The 20,928-nt window shown below is 36.3% G+C and overlaps 3 protein-coding genes across 3 annotated transcripts; all 3 read left to right on the top strand.

The window, feature by feature from the left end:
- Nucleotides 1–8,987: 8,987 nt before the first annotated feature.
- On the top strand, nucleotides 8,988–11,074 carry LOC132171777 (uncharacterized). Its single transcript, XM_059583175.2, has 2 exons — nucleotides 8,988–9,806; nucleotides 10,242–11,074. The coding sequence occupies exons 1-2, from the start codon at nucleotides 9,031–9,033 to the stop codon at nucleotides 10,897–10,899; spliced, it is 1,434 nt and encodes a 477-aa protein (XP_059439158.2). The 5' UTR covers nucleotides 8,988–9,030; the 3' UTR covers nucleotides 10,900–11,074.
- Nucleotides 11,075–14,018: 2,944 nt separating this feature from the next.
- Nucleotides 14,019–17,181, top strand: LOC132168673 (aspartic proteinase nepenthesin-1-like). The gene is made up of 3 exons (XM_059579684.2): nucleotides 14,019–14,551; nucleotides 15,668–16,105; nucleotides 16,705–17,181. Exons 1-3 carry the CDS (start codon nucleotides 14,026–14,028, stop codon nucleotides 17,103–17,105), a joined length of 1,365 nt encoding a protein of 454 aa, XP_059435667.2. The 5' UTR covers nucleotides 14,019–14,025; the 3' UTR covers nucleotides 17,106–17,181.
- A 690-nt stretch (nucleotides 17,182–17,871) lies between these two features.
- On the top strand, nucleotides 17,872–20,458 carry LOC132168672 (pentatricopeptide repeat-containing protein At3g12770). The gene has a single exon (XM_059579683.2). The coding sequence runs from the start codon at nucleotides 18,073–18,075 to the stop codon at nucleotides 20,431–20,433; it is 2,361 nt and encodes a 786-aa protein (XP_059435666.2). The 5' UTR covers nucleotides 17,872–18,072; the 3' UTR covers nucleotides 20,434–20,458.
- Nucleotides 20,459–20,928: the final 470 nt, after the last annotated feature.

The raw sequence follows: 20,928 nt of genomic DNA, 5'->3' as shown, positions 1-20,928 counted from the left end.
TGTCAACTTGTTTATAAGAACTGCATATTGCTTAACAATAAATTGAGTGAAGAAGAAGAGAGTTAGCCACCCACCGACCCGCATCATGCACACGTGTCACATGACATGGGCATGGGCAATGGGCACTGTGAGGAGCTATGAGGCGCAATTTTTACAAATTGTTTCATATGCGAAATTAAAGAAAATCTAAATGTTTTCTAGTTGTTGTAAGGGTTTAGAGCATTCCCAGCAGACTCTCTATAAATGGGTCTGTTCCCTAAGTTTAGGGAATATGTCTAAAAAATCACAAAAAACGTCTCACAACAAATTCTTTATATGGTTCCTTAAACAATCAGCTGCTACAGTGTTGTGGGTTCAACGGTAGGGATCCGTTGCCTTATTATAATCATTAAAAAAAAAAAAAAAAACTCTCTCTCCTCTCATATCTTTTCACGCCCATTATTTTTCTCCGTTCTTCTCCGCCCTCTTTTTCTGCACTTCATTTGGACACAAACCAAATCTCCATCTTCAATACTCCATCTTCACTCTCACGGCCACTCAAAGGATTTACACCCAAAATTAAACAACAAATAATACCCACAAAATCAATCTTCCCCAAAAAACTTAAATTGTTCCAGAACTCAGCAACTCAACCAAAACTCAAGAAACTCTATATCCATTCGGCCAAACCATCTCAAAACAGATTCTAAGAACACCTCAATTAGAACCGAAACTCAACACCCAACCAGCCACTCAAGACAATCAAAAATCCTCAAGAACACAATTGGTTACCCAAATCGAATACCCAGAGAATCAACCCCTTCACAATCAAATACCCATAACTAAAGGAAGGATAATTTTATCCAAGGAATGATTCTGAGCCCAAAAGCCGTTGTCCAGCCACTCACGGCTTCGCCGTGGCCATCTGCTGAGCTTTCTCTCTCTCACCATCTCTCTCCGTCCCTCTCCCAGCTCTCTCTGCATCACTCTCTCTCTCTCTCTCTCTCTCCTGTTCTCTCCGTGTCTGTCTTCGTGAGCGAGAATCTGCTGGGGGGAAAGTGAGGCAGAGAGTGAGATAGAGAAAGGGAGAGAGGTGCGGCTGGGGGGAAAGAAAAGAAGGAAACATAGAGTGAAGAAGACAGGGAGAGAAAGAAGACGCAGATGAGAGAGAAATGAAAAGAAAAAGAAAAAAAAATTTAGAATAAAAGAAAATATTATTTTAATGAAAATAAAAATAATATTTTGATGATGTAGGGAATGATAAAGGGAAATTATTGTGGAGTTTTTGTAGATAAGGAAGCAAAAAGTAGTTTTGATCCTTAAATATAAAAAAAATGGTTGGGTAACTGCTGAAAATGCTCTTAATACGTGATTTATGATGTCTATTAAAGTGGATTTGGTGGTTATAATTTGTGACTATTGGATCAAATGATTTTGGACCATTAGATAATTTAGATGTGTCCAAAATCACTATAAATATGATTTGGTCATTGTCTTCGATTTTGGAGCATTAGATTTTTTTGGACCATTAGATGTGTCCAAAATCACTATAAATATGATTTGGTCATTGCAAAGACACAATCTCATAGGTTCTATCTTTTCTCCTACAAATTACTTTTGTGCAATTCTCTATAAAGATGATTTCTTGTTACTAGTAACATTTCCGCTTCATTATATTATGGAAACTATTTTGTCAAATCCCTTAGCACTTACAAAAAGGACAAAATAGGTTCTAAAGATATGGTTATTTGCAATCAAGCCTTGAAGTCTATATTTCTTTATTTTATTTTTTCCTTCATATTTTCCCTATTTATTCCATATTATTTACAACATTGTTTGCTCCATAACCTAAGAAGAAAAAACAAAATTGAGTGAAAGCTCAACAAGTCATACTCACAACTGATTAAACGGTTGGTTTAAAAATCAAATGATAATATATATATATACACACACATAATGAATGTTCAAAATTAACATAAAACATGAAGTACTTTTCTTTGAACTAAAACTCTTGTTCTAAACTCATGACTTTTTCTTGTCTATTTTATTATGGCCTTGCATACAATTACGCAATGTACACATGAGGTTGCATATAATTCCAAATGACTCATTCTCAAGTACTTGAGGTCGCGGAAAGAGTCGATCCAAGCCAGCTGATTAATTTCAAGGTGCAATCTGCATGGCAATACATGGTGATGAGCCACACTCCTTTCAGTGTGGTGCATTCTATCCAACCCTGGTACCATGTTGTGCTGTTGGGGTGTACAAGTGTGGCAATTATTCATTGCTAACAACTGCTAACTGCATAACCTCTAACCGGGTAATTAGTTTATAATATAAATTAAAAACAAATTAAAAAATAATTTCTTATTATTATTATTATTTAAAGAAAATGTTTGATTTTCTTTCCAACCTTTTTATTTAATAGGTAGACTTGATTGTGAGCTCATTGAGCTTCAGCTGTAACGCTACTTAATTGTAACTTGATAAGAGTACTATGGCAGAGTCAAGTCTACCATGAAAACTTTTTATTTTCTTTGTCTTTCTATTCCTTTCTCAAATAACTACATTAGAATTTTATTAGCCTTGTACTTCAATTTAGCAGACACTTTTCACATCTTAGGACATTTAACATGTGTAGAGGGGCTTTTCTCTTATAAAAACTTTCTTTAAATGTGTAATTTTCTTTAAATAGAGCGTAATGACCCAAAAAAAACATTCATGGATAAAAAACATGGACATTTGATTCCGTACACAAGCAAGCATTAATGAACATGTATCAATATCCATAATCTTCTTGAATTCTTAGAGAATTCAAGTTTCTCAAATTTTTAAACTTGGCCGTCCATTATATCTAAGAATTAAAAATAATATTGTCACGTTTTTATGGTCTTATTAAAAAAAATGAAATAACAAAAAAAAAAATCCTAACTTTTGCAACCTCTTCTAGAAAAAGTTGAATACATACGTTTGGTGATCATTCTGCATAAGAAATTATGAAGAAAAAAAAAACATATGGAAAAGTGAATTACGCAATCCTCTTCTTAGAAAGAGTATTACATACGTATGTTTGGAGAACATTCTCAAGAACCCCCAACCTTTTCTGCAGAAGAAAATATGAAGAAAGAAAAAAATATGGAAACAAGTATTACACAATCATCTTCTTGAAAAAGCTTAATATACATATGTTTGCTCATTTGTGCATTGTTTTTTGTTATTATTTTGGGAAGAAAACGAGTTATTTCTTAATAAGACCAAAAAACGTGGCATTATTTTTAACTCTTAGATATAATTGATGGCCAAATTTAAGAATTTAAGAAACTCGAATTCTTAGAAAATTCGAGGGGAGCCAAATCCCAATATAAAACCTTCATGGAATTTCATGACTTGAATTGGAAGCATTTAATAGAAATAACATATGCTAGCGTAGATATGGATAGCAATAAATTAATTAATAATAACATTTCAAACAACATTTGGAAGGAGCCAAAAATACTACTTACCTCGATAGTTTTATGAGAGTCACTTAAAGTTCCTTAACTTAGACGAAATGTCACATTGTCAAAACATTGATAATGATGCATTTAGTGATTAAAGCATAATTAATTATGCTTATGCTGAAATAAGATATTAAGTTGCTTTAAATAATTAAGTTGCATTTAACCTTATTTCACAAGATATCTTTCACGTTATATCTCTTGATTTTACTCTCTTACTTTTGTGTGTGGGGGGGGGGGGGGGGGGGGGGGGGCAAAAATGTCTTTTAAACAACAAAGATGCTTCTTTTGATATTCTCTTGATCTTTGTTCAATTTCATCTTGATTTTCTTTTGATCTTAATAATTAATTTATTGCCATCACTAAAAAACAATTTCATTAAGCTTAATTATAATGAAGGTAGATTTAAAGAATGTATAGAATGCATAGATGAGAGGTCATATGAGTAATATAAGCATTTTCAATTGATGTAATTCTAGACGTCTATAATGAAGAAGTTCAAGAGCATTCCTAGGAGCATCTCCAACGAATGCTTTAAAAATCATGTTCATTAACTTGTCTTTTCCTTATCTAAAACACTTTTTTTTTTTTTATTAGCTAACTTTTAGGCAAGTGCTGTAGCTTAATTATTAGCTTATGTTTTTTTTTTTTAATAATTTCTCTCTCTTCTCTCTTGGTGGTTTCAAAAAATAATATTTAAAGAAAATAGAGAATGGATCGAGTAGAAAACCTGTTAGAGTTTATATTGAAAATGTAGTAAATAAAGTAGAAAATGGTGCTTTGATTAGTTGGAATGCATAACATTACTAGAGATATTGCTCATAAATAGTTGGAAAAGGAAAAAAAAAAATGATATATAAAAGCAAGGAATAGATTAGCATGCCAATGAATTTCCACCCTCCATAAAATATTGTTGAAAGATGAGAAATTGCATTCCTAAATTAAAGGATCCATACAACTTTTATATATATATATATATATATATATATATATATATATATATATATGTGTGTGTGCGCGCGCGCGCGCGTTTTACCAGCCTATCAACTAATAACAGCCGATAATAGTTGTATGACGGTCTCTAGCATTTCTTGAAAAAAAAAAAGTAAAATGAAAACATAAATTAAACACAAAAACAACCTTTGAAGATAACAACAAAATCATTCAAAGACGATATTCAATTAATTTTTACATATCCATTTTACACATGCAGCCAAAGCTCAAAGGGTATCTCCAAGCCGATCAAAGAGATAAACACACACACAAAAAAGCCGATCGAAGAAATAAGAGCCTGCAGCCCAAGCATCAAAAGTTTAATTCAATAAATATAGCAATTAGCAAGTTTACTTCTTACGCAAGCCGCGAAAGTAGGCCTTTGGGTTTTGTTCAAAACCACCCCTTGATATGCGATGACCCCTTCCGGGAGCTTTCATTGTTTTCCCGCCTGAGCGTGACAGGACGGCAACCACACACGCCAACAGACCTATGCCGATGACAGCAGTAGCACCAACTACCGCCTGCGCCTGCAGTGAGCTTACGCTGCTACCCATTATCACTCCACAACAAAACACAAGTCTACAACTCTCATATATATATATATATATATATATATATATATATATATATATATATATTCCCTTTACAGGACAGGATGGAAAACATCACTTAATTACTGTTTTCATGTAGTAATTAATTGATTCGTGTAGCAAAAGGAGTGGGGTAAGGTTTCTTTGTCCAAGTAAAAGGTTTACTTTATCTTAAGGAGACGTAAAAGGTTTACCAAAAGGAGACGTAAGTGAGATGTTATCTTTATCTCCAAGTAAAAGGTTTACTTTATCCTTATCTCTAAGACTCGAAGTAATTAATAGGTTTACTTTATCTTTATCACTTCATAGACGTCATTAGGGGTGGGCAAAAACCCGCCCAACCCGCCCCGAACCGCCCCGCCCTGTCCGGGTTTCATGTGTTCTTTTGCGGGTTCGGGTAGGATTCTTTCAACCCTTGCGGGTTTTAAAGGTTTTTCCCTGCAGGTACCCAACCCGACCCGCTGCATAAGTATAAAAACAAAAAAACCCTAACCCTACTCCATTCAGCCTCGCTCTTTTTCTTCTGCCGCCTCCCCCCTTTTCTCTCCCTCTCGCTCTCTCGTCTCCCTTGCTCTCTCTCGTCTTACTTGCTCTCTCTCCGGTGTGTTCTCTCTCTCCGCCTCTCGTCTGCTTCTCTCTCTAGTCTACGTTGCTGCTCCCACCTCCACAGACCACGATCTTTGGTTTTCTTTTTCATTCTTTGGTTTTTTGCAAAGTTGTGTATGTTTGTTTGTTTTTCGGGGTTCTGTGTTTATAGGTTTGAATCGTTTGATGTAGGTAGTGTTTGTTTCTCAGGGTTCTAAGAAGATCTGACGAAAATGGAGGAGAAGAAAGAGGATCTGGAGAAGAACCCGCACAACCCGCAATACCTGCCCCATCCCGTGCGCAATACCCGAACCCGCATTGGTATTGCTGTCTATGCTCGGGTGGCGGGTTGAAATTTTGAAACCCGCAGGGTGCGGGGCGGGTTGGGGAAAAGGCCGATACCAGCCCCGCCCCGACCCGTGCCCACCCCTAGACGTCATGCATGACTTTAACGTTTTGTAAGGATATAAAGCTAATTGCGTGTGGTCCGGTGTGGAATAAACAAGAGGCCACCAAGAGTGGTGGTTTAATGGCCCAAAGAAATTTTTAAGTGGTTAAGGCATGTATTAGGGCGTGAGTTCGATCCTCTGTAATGTGGAATCCTTACATATGCTCGATGCTTTGGTGGGACCGGATCAGGCTATGGCCCAGTCGGATTCCATCTATAGTCACACCCAATTAAGATAGCCACAATTGATCCCATTTGAGTCACGGAGGAGGCGATCTATGAAATAGAATGAGCCACGGCTGGATAGCGTAGTGGCATATTACGATCCTATGTGTCCCCTTTTCCCTTTTCCAATTAACAAAAATAAAAGTGATTCTCTTGCTTTTATTTATTCTCTTATGGTGGATGCAACACTTTAGAGTGCAGACAAGCTAATACTTGAAACTCTTTCATGGGAAGGTAATGCAGGTCACTATCCACAGATTGGCAGAATATATATAATTCTTCAATTAAAGTTCTCAGTGGAAGACTTTGAAGGGAATAACTTATTCTTCTATTTAAGGATAACTAATTATGAAACCTTAAGAACAAAGCTTAGAGATGGCCGGGTATGGTTGTGAGAATAGAGGGCAACTACTCCACCTACAACGGGGTTCCAAGTTTAACGCTCCCAACCCGTTAGAGCCAGGTTTGTTAACTAATGCCTCAAAGCCGGCGCAAAGGAAATACCATGGGAGCATGATCCTCTTGTGGATGGGTATTTTTGTCTTTTCATTTTTTGAGGGGACAAAAATACTCTTCCACTATAACTAATTGGATATTTTCCAGTTCAAATGAAATGGAAAGGATCCTAATTCAATACCATGAGGTGCACATGCATGTCCTAACACATCATGAACGTTCGTACAGCATGCTAGATGTCAGAAAATTTTAATTTGAAAGTTGGGATATTATATTTATTGATGAGTTTATCATACCAGAAAATTGTATATATGAGGACATGCATCAAATATATATACATGCATGAGTAGAGAAATATAATGAACAAGAGAATCGAGAGAGGCACACGAGATTACCTTGTCAAGTTTTCAAAAGGTGGGTTAATGGAAGAGGGGCGAAGTCCCATTACAATCAATCAAGTATATATCAATTGGCCTTGATTCTTGAAACAGGAGGTGCTCAATATATATGTATGTGACACTTTCAAAGAAAGTGTCCTTGTTATATAGTAATTTTGATGCAGGGCAATTTTCTATCCTATCGGACTAATCTTAGAAAAAAATTATGACATCATATGAGAGTAAGCTTGGTGACATTAATTGGAAAACTGATTCAAATGTCTACGAAGTCATGTTTTGTCGCTTCTAACTTTTACTGAGTCAAAACGGTTACAAATAGAATTTTAAAGAGCTGGAGAGACAGGCGCATTCCAAATCTCAATTCAAACTAGATTTGGAACAAGGTGATCCAAAAGACTTCCAAAAGGCGTGTTCCAAAATCTAAGTTCGACCTAGATTTGGAACAAGGTGATTCAAATTTTTACAAGTTCGAACGGGAAGCTGAAATTTTTTGTAAACCAACCTTTTTTCAGTTTTTTATTAGGGTTAAGAGTCTGGGTAGTATAAATATATGTTATAACCGTCTAGAGCTAGGCTCAATTATTATTATTTTTTAATTATTATCTATTTAAACACTTTAATGGTGGTTTTCTTTTCTACTCTACCTCGAACCTTAGATTAACTCTTATTTTTTTAATAAGGGTTGTAATTCTTGTGTTTGTTGTTAATTTTTGCGAAGCCACTTTGCCGTGCTGCATCAGTTAGAGCCTGTTTGGGATTGCGTTTAAAGGTCTTAAAAATGCTTTTAGCATTCAAAAAGTCCGCTTGAAGAAAAAAGTACTCGTTTGGTAAAAAAATTAAAAGCGCTTTTAAGGGTCCAAGAAGCCTAAAAATTACCAAAACGAACTTTTGACAAAAGCTTAAAATTGAAGCTTTTGCCCAAAAGCTCTTTTTGACTTAAAAGCTTTATTTCTCAAACGCAATCCCAAACATGCTCTTAATATCATATCCAAAGTTGCGGCTGCATGAAACTTTCTTTAATCTGGCTTGATGGGAAAACACCATGACTACGGATAAAAGAAAGTTAAAAAAGTAATTTTCTCCTGCTGCTCATTGTTGCATTGACGTTGAGAGACTTGAGAGATCAGAGATAAAGAGGAATATAATTTGGCTGGTGGCATTATCGGTCATATGGATCAATAGATAAGCTCATGAGCAGAATATGATTCTTAAGAAAAATGTAGAATTGATCCTTTTGAAGAAAAACTTAAAAAGTGCAGAGACAATATGGGTGGAGATCGACGAATAGCCAGCTTGGCTCCCAATTAATTCCAGCCATGGAAAACAACAGAAAGTAGTGTCAAGTGCTTCGAAGCACTTGTTCATGTTGTGAATATTGTAAACTTTTCTAAAAATTCTTCTCAATCTTTTCACTTGGAACGGCCATGTCCCAACTGATCTTATATCCTGTTTGGAGCTTCTGATTCTTGCATTGAAAGTTCACAGTTGTTTCCATGTAGCAAAAGTGATTCTCTCAGCTTTTATTTATTCTTTTATGGTGGATATATATATTCAACACATTCTGCAGAGTGCAGCTGAAAATAAAAATAAATAAATAAATAAATCATTCAAGGGAAGTTAATGCAGGTCGCTATATGTGCATCGATTTGGCAGAATATGATTCTTCAATTATGTTGTCAATCGAAGAACAAGAAGGGAATCTCACTGTACCCTCCTTGATTCTTGTATCATGTCATGTAAGCACAAAGGAAAATTATTTTTCTATTTAAGGATAAGTTATGACACCTTTAGAAACTGAAGAGGTAGTCCTAATTAAGGTTCTTTGAGGAAACGAGGTTTTCACACAAAGCTTAGAGATGGATGGGTATGGTTATGGGTATAGATCAGGCTACTCCACCTATAATGGGGCTCCGCCACGTGCTAATGAATGGAGCGAAGCAAGCTACGCCTCCGATCACGTTTGCCGGCCAGTCATCGTCGATGCCGAGGGCCGAAAAACGCCAATTATTGTGAGCATTCCCAATCGCTATGGGCAGAGCTATGTTGCAAAAGTTGAGACAGTTGTTGAGCATGTCCGTGTGCCTGTATTCACACAATACAGGCATAGCTCCCCGCCCAAGATTGAGCCAGTGAAAGACTATGGATACAGATATGGCTCCCCACCAAAGGTTGAGCCAGTGAAAGACTATGGATATAGATATGGCTCCCCACCAAAGGTTGAGCCGGTGAAAGACTATGGATACAGATATGGCTCCCCACCAAAGGTTGAGCCAGTGAAAATCTATGGAAGAGTTAAGCCCCCATCAAAGGTTGAGCCAATGAGGGACTATGGATACAAACATAGCTCCTTCCCAAGGCCGGTCGAGCCCGTGAATGATTCTAGATACAGATATAGCTCGCCACCAAAGGTTGAGCCACTGAAAGACTATGGATATGGATACAGCTCCGGACCAAGGGTTGGGCCCGTGAATGATTTTGGATACAGATATAGCTCCCCACAAAAGGTCGAGCCAACGAGGGACGTCTATGGATACAAACCAAGCTCCTTACCAAGGGTCGAGCCCGTGAATGATTATGGATACAAACAAAGCCCCTTACCAAAGGTTGAGCCCGTGAAAGATTATGGATACAGGTATTAGAATATTTTATACTCTCTAAATTAAGCTTTGTAGGGTTTGCTCTATGAAAAATGATATATACTCGGCAAGTATTCTAATTTCATCCACAAAAGCGTGGTCCTCTAACTAAAAAATCCATTTTCATCTATCAAATGCTATAGGAGAACCATATGCCATATTGCCATATTAGTTTGGATGGATGGAATGAAGATATTTGTTCAGTATATATATATAACATTTCTCTTATTCTCTTTCTTATTTAGTCTAATCTAGATATGTTTCCTTATAAGAAATGTCTGTTTTCCATCTTTTGTTCTGGACAAAAATTTTCTTTAAACTAGGCAGAGAAATTTCTTTCAACTCAGTCTATAAAACTAACTTGTGTCCATCTTGGCAAGAAGCACTCTCTTCCCTTTCATAGTATATCTCATCATAAATTTCTACAACAGGAATAACTCCCCACCAAAGGTTGAGCCGGAGAAAGACTACGGATCCAAGATGGAGGTGAGAGATAAGTTGTATAATGGCAGTGACAAATTGCGCAGGCCTTCGAGTCCAGCTGAAGATCGCCCACAAGAAGTTGAGGACTTCCTCGCCAAAGTCCAGACAGAAGCTAGCCGACCCAGCAGGTTCCCAAATGCAGCCAACTGGCGCCAAGTACTAGCCCCTCCATCAAACGCTAATAACGGCGACAACAATAACAACAACAAAGATGACTACAGCCGCAAGAATGACGCCGCCACGGAGCCAACAACGGTCACAACTGGAGGCTGGGCTAGGCCGAGCCGTTCAGCATGGCGGGCTGCGCCGGCAAGCCGTGAAGGCACGCTCGGGAAACCAACATCCGACATTGCCGAAGCTGTGGAGAATTTGAAGGAAGCTGCAACGGGATTATCTGTGGCTTCTGGCGGTCCCCCGCAGTTCTCGCGGAACCCAGCACCAAAAAGAGAGGCGTATGCAGAAACCATTGACAGCAGGGAAGCTGCAAGGCGATACGGCAACTTCAACGGATCTTCTAGGCCGGAAAAAGCTGGTGATCAGACTTTCACAGCAACCATCGATAGCAAAGAGGCTGCTAGGAGGTATGGCGGCGCAAATGTTGATTGATCCTGAATGATCAATGCTTCCTGGGAGGTTTGTATTGTACGTATGGAAATATTATCTTAATTAATGGCATGCATGCCTGGCCCTGAGGGCATCATATTATATATATAAAATAAGCTTAAGCTTTTGCGTATATTGTAGTAAGAATATGCAATATTAAACGTGAGTATTTTATGTACATGGTGCATGTCTGTGTAATCTTTTTTTTCTGGTGTTTTGTCCTGCTGCATGAATGATGAAAGAAGAGAATAAACAGTGAGAATGCCTCGGATGGTAAATGGCTCAGATAATGGGAACATCAAATGTGATCATTGGCCATTTGGTTTGCGGAATAGACCCCTAGAATGAAATAGATATTCTTTAGAATAGTTATTCTTTTGTTTGGTAGGGGTCTGTTCCTAGAAATAGTTATTCTCATGAGAATGACTAATCTCATACAAATGAATAACTATTCATCTAAATTAAGAGGAGTAACTATTTCTTCTAAACTAAGAAGAACAGCTATTCCTTATGAAATTGAATAAATTTTCCAAAAAACCCATTTTTATTTTTTGAGTTTATTTTAAACTTAAAAAAAACTAAAAAAAATAAAGTGGGTGGCCGACCACCCATTGTGGTGGTCAGCCACCCACAGAAGAGGCCGGGGGTGGTGCGGCCACCCCTGAGGGTGTCGAGGGTGGTCGTGGCCACCCCCGTGGGTCCTTTGGGGTGGCTGCGCTTGCTTATAAGGGGTGACCTGGCCACCCCAGCTGTTTATGTGGGTGGCTGGCCACCCACTTTATTTTCTTTAATTTTTAATTTTTTTATTTTAAATATGAGTTGAAAAAAATAATAGCATGGAGCTTTTAGTAATTTTGATTAAATTCCAATTAAAGTATGTGTGTTGTTACTAAATTAAGGAATATGAATAGTTATTCAATTCCATTCCATTCTCTTTTATTTCCAGTCATAACTATTCATTTTCCTAATGAAATACGCATTATACGAACCAAACGAGCCCTTATGTTGCATAGAGGTGAGAGTTCTTATGGTTGAGTATTTAAATGTATATATATATATATATATATATATATATATATATATATAGCGGAGTAATGTTTGAGGAGCATCTTTTTGTCCTCTCAAAGTTAAAGTGACTTTTAAAATTACTATTAAATTTTGATCTAATAATAATTTTAAAAATAATATAAACTTTGGAAGAATAAAAGAAAGGATAAAAAGATATTTTATAACATTACTCATAGGCGGGGTTCTATATATAAGAGGAGTGAGAGTCCATATGACTTTTATTACTTTAATTTAGAGGGTCACTTATAAAATGAATCAAACATCAAACATTTTATATTTTTCTTTACTTTAGTTAAATATTTTTTGTTTTTTTTTGTTTTTGGTAGATGAGAGAAAAAGGAAATGAATATATAATCTTAAAAAGCTAAATAGCTTTCACTTTTTGGCTTTTAGTAAATGGCTTGTAACAAATGACAAGCATCCTTACCAAATTTTACTCATCAAAATAACCAAAAGACAAAAGTACATTTTTACCTATTGTAACTACTCACTTTGTTAAAGCATTTTCAACAGCCTCACTATTTTAACAATTCATTTTCACTATTTCATTTAAATATTATTTTTCAAAGATTTGTTTATTCTTTTTTCAACTATTAAAGGGGGAGAGAGAAACCATTTTTTTATTCACAAATTTTTTCCATCAAAGTGATAAGGCTGAAAATGAGACTTGTTAGGCAGTTTCGCCAAATAATTGCCTCACTAAAATAACCAAAAAATGGTTTTGATGAGGCTGCAAATAGTTAGAGCATTCACATCCAGTTCAACAAAATATCATTTTGCCTATTTTTATTGAGTTATAGTGTTAAAATCACTTTCCATCCGGCTAAGCAAACTACCTAAGAGTTTGTTGAGGAGCTACAATGCTCAACAAAGTTGTTGAGCACTATAGCTCAACAATCTATTATTTTATTAATTAAAAAAGCATTTCATCCTTTTTCCTTTAATTAAAAACCATTTAAACTTCTCTCCCCTCACTTGTAGAACTACATAAAAAATACAAAATAATAAATTTTAAATAAAATATTAAAAGTTGATAGTTAAAATGCTACGCCGAATGTAAGTACTTTAAAAAAGTGGATAGCTAAAATAAAAAAAATAAATAATATTTTGGCTAAATTTAGCAAAACTTTTGCTGAGCGGGATGTAAATGCGCTACCATCCGTTTTGCAAATATGGTTTATTATAAAAGTCTCTTAACTTTTTGGCTCTTGATAAATGGCTTGTTTAGAAAGGTCTCTTGAGCATTCATGAGCTGTTTAAATTTAGCTTTTTTTTCTAAAAATTTGAAAAAATAAATAAATTCCAAGTCAAAACACTAGACCTCTTGCCGTTTAAAGTAGTACTGTAGGTGCATCTTGACTATACTACAATGGCTGGTGTTAATGCTGACAATAAATACCTGCTCTGAGACTAATTGTCAAACGAAATAAATTAAATAAAAGTCTTTATTCTTATGCACTAATCATAAAAGCAATTTGTTACAAGGATACAGAGAATCATGAACTGATGATGATGAATTAATTAACACTTCTCTCACAATTAATTACTTAATATTATCCGGCCTACTTACCTTAATTAACTAATAATGACTAATCAATTAATTAACACTTCTCCTTTTCTTGTTTTTTTTAAGACTTATCTTACTAACCATCAATCATGCATATATCCAAATTTGCCTATTTTTCTGTGTTTTTTTGTTTTTGTTTTTTTTTTTTTTTTAATGCACCAAAAAAAAAAATCTAAATCCGCCCCGGGCTACCGGTTCTCAAAATGATGTGAACTATAAGTTTCCCGCAACAGATATCGGCTTCCTCCTACAAACCGCTAGATAAAGTACTTCATTATAAATTTGACTTAGGTGTTATAAAAAAACTACGACAACGGTCCAAATTTATCATAATTTTTTCACCCCACCTAAATCAAATCTTGTTTATAAAGAGACAACATTAATTAATTTACTGCAGAGTTAATTAGTGCCCCACCTGGCTGACGGTTTCAACTTCTCATATATATATATATATACTAACACCACAATATGTGCTTGCTAAGAGCTAGGAGACAATGGCTTCGAGAAGCCTCTCTGCTGTATATTGGGTGACCCTTATCATTCATCTTCTCATTGCAGCCTCAGGCAAAGGCTTTAGCATCAAGCTAATCCCAAGATCCTCCATTGATACAACTCTCTTCCCCAGAAACCTCTCTCTTGAAGAACATCATTCTAGAATAGCTCAACTCTCCAGAGCTCGAGCTCTTCATTACAAATACTCCATGAATTCTACATTAATGGAGAAAACAGAGCAAGGCATTGAGACACTGCGACCTTGGATTGTGATGGCTTGGACTAGCCTTTACATGGCTCAAATGTTCATTGGCTCAGAAGCTTACACTACGTACTTGTTGGTCGACACCGGCTCCGATGACACGTGGATTCAAGCCGACGGCTGCACCATCTGTTTCCCCCTCTTAGGCGGAAATTTCAATTACCATGAATCCAAGACGTACCATGCCGTGTCTTGTGATCATCCCCTCTGTGTTCCCAAAATATGTCACGAAGGTCTATGCCTTTACGAGTCCGCCTACATAGGAGGTAGCGTGAAATCACCACTAATTTCGAAACTTTTAGCCAATAAGAATAAATGAATTTAATTATTTGATTTATATTCTAATGTATTTATTCTTGTGTGGGTTTAAACTTCTCTTTAATAAAGAAGCCATAACACGTGAAATATTTTTAGGATAAGTGCCGGTATATGAGTTAGAAATTAATATGTATATATATTTTTTAATCTATGTACATATGTCTAGTTTGTGGCTTTTGGAATGTTTTAAATAGATGGTATTAAAGAGCTAGCTCTAGAAGAAAAGAGTCCCAAAAAATAAAAGAGAGAGAGAGAGAAATTAAGTTCGCATTTATAAGGCCCTACTCTTTTTAAAGCCAAAAAATAATTTATTTTTTAAGTTTTTTCCAAAAATGAGTTTTTGACCATTTTTAGAGTAAAAAATTTATAGAAGTGCTTTTGGAGTTTTTTACTAATCATGCCGGCTTTCTGTTTGCGTCATAACTTTTTAGGTATTAAAAGTATTTTTTAAATTTCTTCACGTAATTTAGTACGGTCGGACGCACACGCATTGTTTGTTAGTAAACAGACGTTAAAATTGCTTATTTAATACTATAAAGAGTTCATTGCAAACCAATTTTTTCTTCTGTCTCTCGTAACAACCTTCTAGTTTAAAATTTGAGTCCCTCTTGCTTGAACTCTAAGGGTGTTTCTGGGATTAAGATCCCCTAAAATTCTTTTTAAAATTGAAATTCTCAAATTCATAAATCTCAGCCGTTTATTTCATCTAAGCGTCTAAAATAAGTCATGTTTCAAAATTTAATGAGGAAGCTACCTTATTAAATTTATGTCACTTAGTAGCTTCCTCGTTAAATTCTGAAACATGACTTATTTTAAACATTTAGATGAAATGAAGCTGATATTTATAAATTTGACAATCTCAAATTTAAGGAGAATTTTAGAGAATCCCAATCCGTGTTTCTAACCTCCATTGTGTCCTAGAGAAATATTTGTTGTAACCCAATACAATACCAATTCATCAGCTAGAATTGACGGGGACAAATAATATCTTAAACAAAAAACGATTCAGTAACGCATGCACCTAAGAGCATTTACTTTCCTATTTTCTCTTTATGTTTTTACAGGTAGTAGCACGAGGGGCATCGTTTCAGCTGACAACTTCACATTCCCAGCCAATGGAGGATTTGCAAGCTTCCAAAATGTGGTGTTCGGGTGTGGCTTCGACAACCGAAACATAGTATTTGGTGGAAACATTGGACCAAACAATGTCATAGCAGGAATTTTTGGCTTAGGGTCTGGGAGAAGGTCAATCCTAAGACAACTAGGCCCTGTCACCAACCTACGCTTCTCTTATTGCCTCCCTTCATGGACCACGGCACAGGGAACCTACACATACTTGCGCTTTGGCCCTGATGCACAAATAAGAGGAGATGCTCAAAGAATAGTACAAACAACCCCCATGCTGCCAGGAATTCCCAGATACTATGTGAACATGTTGGGAATCAGCATCGATGCAGTGCGGCTTCCAATCGATCCGACCGTGTTTAAGCTGAACGATGACGGTACTGTCAAATCACTGTTTATTTTAGAAGCTTAAAGCATGTTTAGGATTCTATTTGAGAAATAAAGTTTTTAAGTTAAAAAACGTTTTTTTGGCAAAAGCTTTATTTTTAAACTTTTTTCAAATTGCGTTTTGGTTATTTTTTGACCCTTAAAAACGCTTTCAATTTTTTTTACCAAACGAGTACTTTTTCTTCAGATCGACTTTTTGAAAGTCAAACGCATTTTTAGGCCCTCAAATACACTTTTATGGCCTGTTTTGGTGTGTATTTGAGGGCCTAAAAGTGCGTTTAACACTCAAAAAGTCGGTCTGAAGAAAAAGTATCCATTTTGATAAAAAAAAATTGAAAGTGCTTTTAAGAGTCCTAAAAGCTAAAAAATGGCTAAAACGCACTTTTGGCAAAAGCTTCATTTAAGCAATTTTTGACTTAAAAACTCTATTTCTCAAACACAACCGAAACATACTCTAGGGCATGTTGGAGTTTGCATTTGATGGGTTTAAAAATGTGTTTAACACTCAAATAGTCTGTTTGAAAAAAAAAAAAAAAAAAAGAGTTGACACGAAGAAATAAATTTAATCGTTTAATTTATATTCTAACAGGTACAGGGGGTTTCGTCCTTGATTCGGGAAGCGGGCAATCTTTTCTCGTTCCAGGTGCGTATAATGTGGTGAAAGGTGAGATGGTGAAGAACTTGCAGAGATATGGATGGAATCCTATAGAGGGAGAGCAAGTGCCATATGATATTTGCTATAAAGTCATTTCAGCTGCGAATCATACGGCCTTGCCATCTTTGACTTTTCATTTTATGGGAGCAGAGCTTGTTGTGGATTCTAAAGCAGTGTTCCAAGTATTTGATGATATGTTTTGCATGGCTATCCTGCCTATTTATCAACAGGGACCAAATATTCTGGGGGCATTTCAGCAGGCAGATCATCGGTTCTTGTTTGATGTTAGAGCATCTACAATGTCGTTTGTTCAAGAGACTTGTCAATCTAATTGAAAGCTTAATGCTTCCTGCTTGTGATGGTTTGATCAAAGGATGAATAATATTTGGAGACAATGATGATCCTGATTGGTAGCCATTGTGGCTCATTTGGGATTTCGGTTTCAATAAGTGAAATTTTAAAAATTGTTTTTTGAAATTGCTACTTTTTAAATTTATATAGGCGTTTGGTAAAACATATTAAAAAATATTTTTTTTATCAAATATTTATTATATGAAATAGTAATTTTTGTTTAAATTGGTACTTTTTCAAATATAAGCACTTCCTGGACTACTTATAGAAATCGTAGTTTTTTTCTTATTTTAAATTAAGTGCTTTTTAAAACGCAAATTATTCTTGCAAAATCGCAATCTCAAACGCACCCTTAGTCATATACTATTTTTTTTTAAAAAAAAAAAACATATATCTATACCCACTATATCATCTAAGAATATATCTTTTAAAAAAAATAATGTTATTTAGTAGATTATTATAGAACTGTAAAATAATTTGAAGATGTGGCAATAAAAATCAGCTGTTGATTTGTACAAAAAAATACAATCTAAAAGTTGATTTTTATTTTTCCAACATCTACGTTATATGAAAGCCGTATAGTCTAACTGTCTATAAAATAAGGTTATTGTTATAAATATGAGTAATGTCGGTTAGAATTATCTTTGAATCCTCCCAAAGTGAAGTGATGTGATTTTTAAGATCATTAATAGATCAAAATTTAATTATTTTTAAATTCAATTGTAATTTTAAGAGCAAGTTCACGTTCGAGGCGATATAATCGCTCAACAGATGCAGGGGAGAAATCTGTTTTTTCGGTTCTTACATTAAGTGACCGTTACTTCTCTGGCATTCTGTGAAGTTACCAAATGCGAACGAGATTAGCGCGCATTTTGCTCAGCAAAGAGTAGCCTATGGCTTTGAGACTCGTCCACTCATCTACCTTCTCTAGCTTTACTCGTCCATTCAGTGATGCCCAACACAACCAACCATCGTCTATTTGTTTACAGATTGTTGTCGCTTTTGCAGGAATTGTCAAAGAGCCTTATCAAGGTCAAGTGCATCCACACCCAGATTATCACCAATTCTATATCCAGCGACCAAACTTTGGCTACAAAACTAGTTAGGACGTATTGTGATTTGGGTCATGTTGGCTATGCCCGTCACGTGTTTGATCAATTTTCTCAGCCAGAAAAGATTCTATGCAATGCCATGGTTGGTGGGTATGTAAGAAATGAGCGGTACAATGAGACCCTTGAGTTGTTTAAAATGATGGGGTCTTGCAATTTGGAAATTGATAGTTATACGTGTAATTTTGCACTCAGGGCATGCATGGGCTTGTTAGATTATGGAATGGGTAGGGAAGTAATTAGGACAGCGGTGGAAAATGGGGTTGAAAACAATCGGTTTTTGGGGAGTTCGATGATAAATTTCTTGGTGAAATTTGGTAGTATTGATGAAGCGCGAAGGATCTTTGATGCAATGCCTGAACGGGATGTTGTTTGTTGGAACTCTATGATAGGTGGGTATGTACAGGCATGCCATTTTAACGAGGCTTTTGATTTGTCTTTTGATATGCGCCGTTGCGGGACTAGGCCAAGTCCGGTAACTATTGCTTGCTTAATTCAAGCTTGTACAGAACAAAAGAGTTTGCAACTTGGAAAATGTGTTCATGGGTGTGTATTTGGATTAGGAATGGGTGATGATGTTTTAGTGGTTACCTCATTGGTTGACATGTATAGTAAGATGGGTAATGTTGGAAGTGCTCAACTGGCTTTTGTTGGCATGCCCACAAGAAATTTGGTTTCATGGAATGCTATGATGTCGGGATTTGTTCAAAATGGTTTGGTGCGAGAAGCTCTTGAACTCTTTCATAGGTTGGTATCTAGTGGTGTCGGTTTTGATTCAGGAACCATGATTAGCCTCCTTCAGGGTTGTGCTCAAACAGCTGATTTGGACGGTGGAAAAATCCTCCATGGTTGTATATATAGAAAGGGTCTCAATTCGAATCTCATTTTGTCTACTGCAATTGTTGATCTGTATTCTAAATGTGGTGCCTTGAAGCATGCGTTCTTTGTCTTTGACAGAATGAAAAATAGGAATGTGATTACTTGGACTGCCATGCTAGTAGGGTTAGCACAGAATGGACATGCCGAAGATGCCCTGAAATTATTTAGTCAGATGCAAGAAGAGAGAGTTGCAGCCAACTCTGTCACTCTTGTTAGTTTAATCCATTCTTGTGCCTACCTGGGCTCTTTGAAGAAAGGAAGAAGTGTCCATGCTAGTTTAATTCGCTGTGGCTTTGCATTTGATGTAGTTAACATGACAGCCCTGATTGATATGTATGCCAAGTGTGGAAAGATAAATTCTGCAGAGAGGGTATTTGGCAGTGGATCCGTTTCTAGAGATATTATTTTGTGGAACTCAATGATAACTGGCTATGGGATGCATGGCCATGGGCATCAAGCTCTTGTTGTCTATAGAAAAATGATAGAGGAGGGACTCAAGCCAAATCAAACTACCTTTGTGGCTCTTCTAACTGCTTGTAGTCACTCGGGCATTGTGGAAGATGGTATTACTTTGTTTCGCGGAATGGAGAGAGACCACAACATTATGCCCACTGAGAAGCACTATGCTTGTGTTGTGGATCTTCTTAGCAGGGCGGGCCGTCTTGAGGAAGCTGTGGCTTTTGTCAAACAAATGCCTTTTGAACCAGGCAGCGCGGTGCTTGAAGCCTTGCTGAGCGGATGTCGAACCCACAAAAACATTGACATGGGCATACAAACTGCAGATAGATTACTTCATTTAGATTCCATGAATCCTGGAATTTATGTTGTGTTATCAAATATATATGCTGAAGCAAGGAGATGGAATACAGTGAATTACATTCGAGGCCTCATGAGGACACGGGGCCTGAAAAAAACACCCGGATATAGTTCAATTGAAGTAGGAAACCAGGTGTATACATTTTTTGCTGGAGATTATTTTCATCCAAAGTGGGCAGATGTTTATCAGTTTTTGGAAAGTTTGAGGATAGAGGTGGAGGCATCTGGTTATGTGGCAGAGACCAGTTGTGTTCTGCGTGATGTAGACGAGGCAATGAAGGTGAAGTTGCTTTGGGGCCACAGCGAGAGAATAGCTATTGCATTTGGTCTCTTAAACACACCAGCTGGGAGCTTGATTAGGATCACCAAGAATCTACGTGTTTGTATTGACTGTCACACTCTGACCAAATATATATCGAAGATTGTTAAGAGGGAAATTATTGTAAGAGATGCCAATCGTTTCCATCACTTTGTTGATGGCAAATGCTCATGTAGTGACTACTGGTGATGGGGAAGGATATTAGATGTTTACAGGTGAGAAATTACTTCCTTTTTTTCTTTTTCACCTTGAGTTCTTTAAGTAAAATAAAAATACACATGCACATGCCATTGAAGCAAATCAGTAGACTGTGTGGTAACTGGAGACAGAATAGAATCCTCTTAGCTTCAAATGAAATTGATAGTATTTATTTTATAGTCAAGATTTAAAGCTGATGCATTTAACGGTGTCTATAATATTATAATTCTGACTCTTTTAAAAAAAAATTAAATAATGTGATATCATGTACACCATTAAATGCATTAATTTTAAATTTTGACCATGAAATAGATACCATCTATTTCATTTGAAATGAAAAGGATTTTTATCCACCAGAAATGGGTTAGGCAAAGGCAGAATTGTAATGGAGATGGGTTGACTGTAGGTTAGAAATCAATCATCATTTCATATAATCCATGTAGTCTTCACCTCTCTTAGCATTTGTAACTGATGATCACTGTTCTT

The sequence above is a fragment of the Corylus avellana genome, chromosome 1, assembly GCF_965113065.1.
Source record: "Corylus avellana chromosome 1, dhCorAvel1.hap1.2, whole genome shotgun sequence".
NCBI classification, from domain to species: domain Eukaryota; kingdom Viridiplantae; phylum Streptophyta; class Magnoliopsida; order Fagales; family Betulaceae; genus Corylus; species Corylus avellana.
The sequence above is the reverse complement of the archived record's forward strand: the minus strand, read 5'-3'. Positions and strand labels throughout refer to the sequence as shown.

What these genes read in the sequence shown, in the direction of transcription:
- LOC132168673 (XM_059579684.2), top strand. Translation starts at nt 14,026, where the DNA reads ATGGCTTCGAGAAGCCTCTCTGCTGTATATTGGGTGACCCTTATCATT. An exon ending in CGAGTCCGCCTACATAGGAG is followed by an intron (nt 14,552 to 15,667) that starts GTAGCGTGAAAT and finishes ATGTTTTTACAG; the next exon opens with GTAGTAGCACGAGGGGCATC. An exon ending in GTTTAAGCTGAACGATGACG is followed by an intron (nt 16,106 to 16,704) that starts GTACTGTCAAAT and finishes ATATTCTAACAG; the next exon opens with GTACAGGGGGTTTCGTCCTT.
- LOC132168672 (XM_059579683.2), top strand. Translation starts at nt 18,073, where the DNA reads ATGCCCAACACAACCAACCATCGTCTATTTGTTTACAGATTGTTGTCG.
- LOC132171777 (XM_059583175.2), top strand. Translation starts at nt 9,031, where the DNA reads ATGGATGGGTATGGTTATGGGTATAGATCAGGCTACTCCACCTATAAT. An exon ending in GTGAAAGATTATGGATACAG is followed by an intron (nt 9,807 to 10,241) that starts GTATTAGAATAT and finishes TTTCTACAACAG; the next exon opens with GAATAACTCCCCACCAAAGG.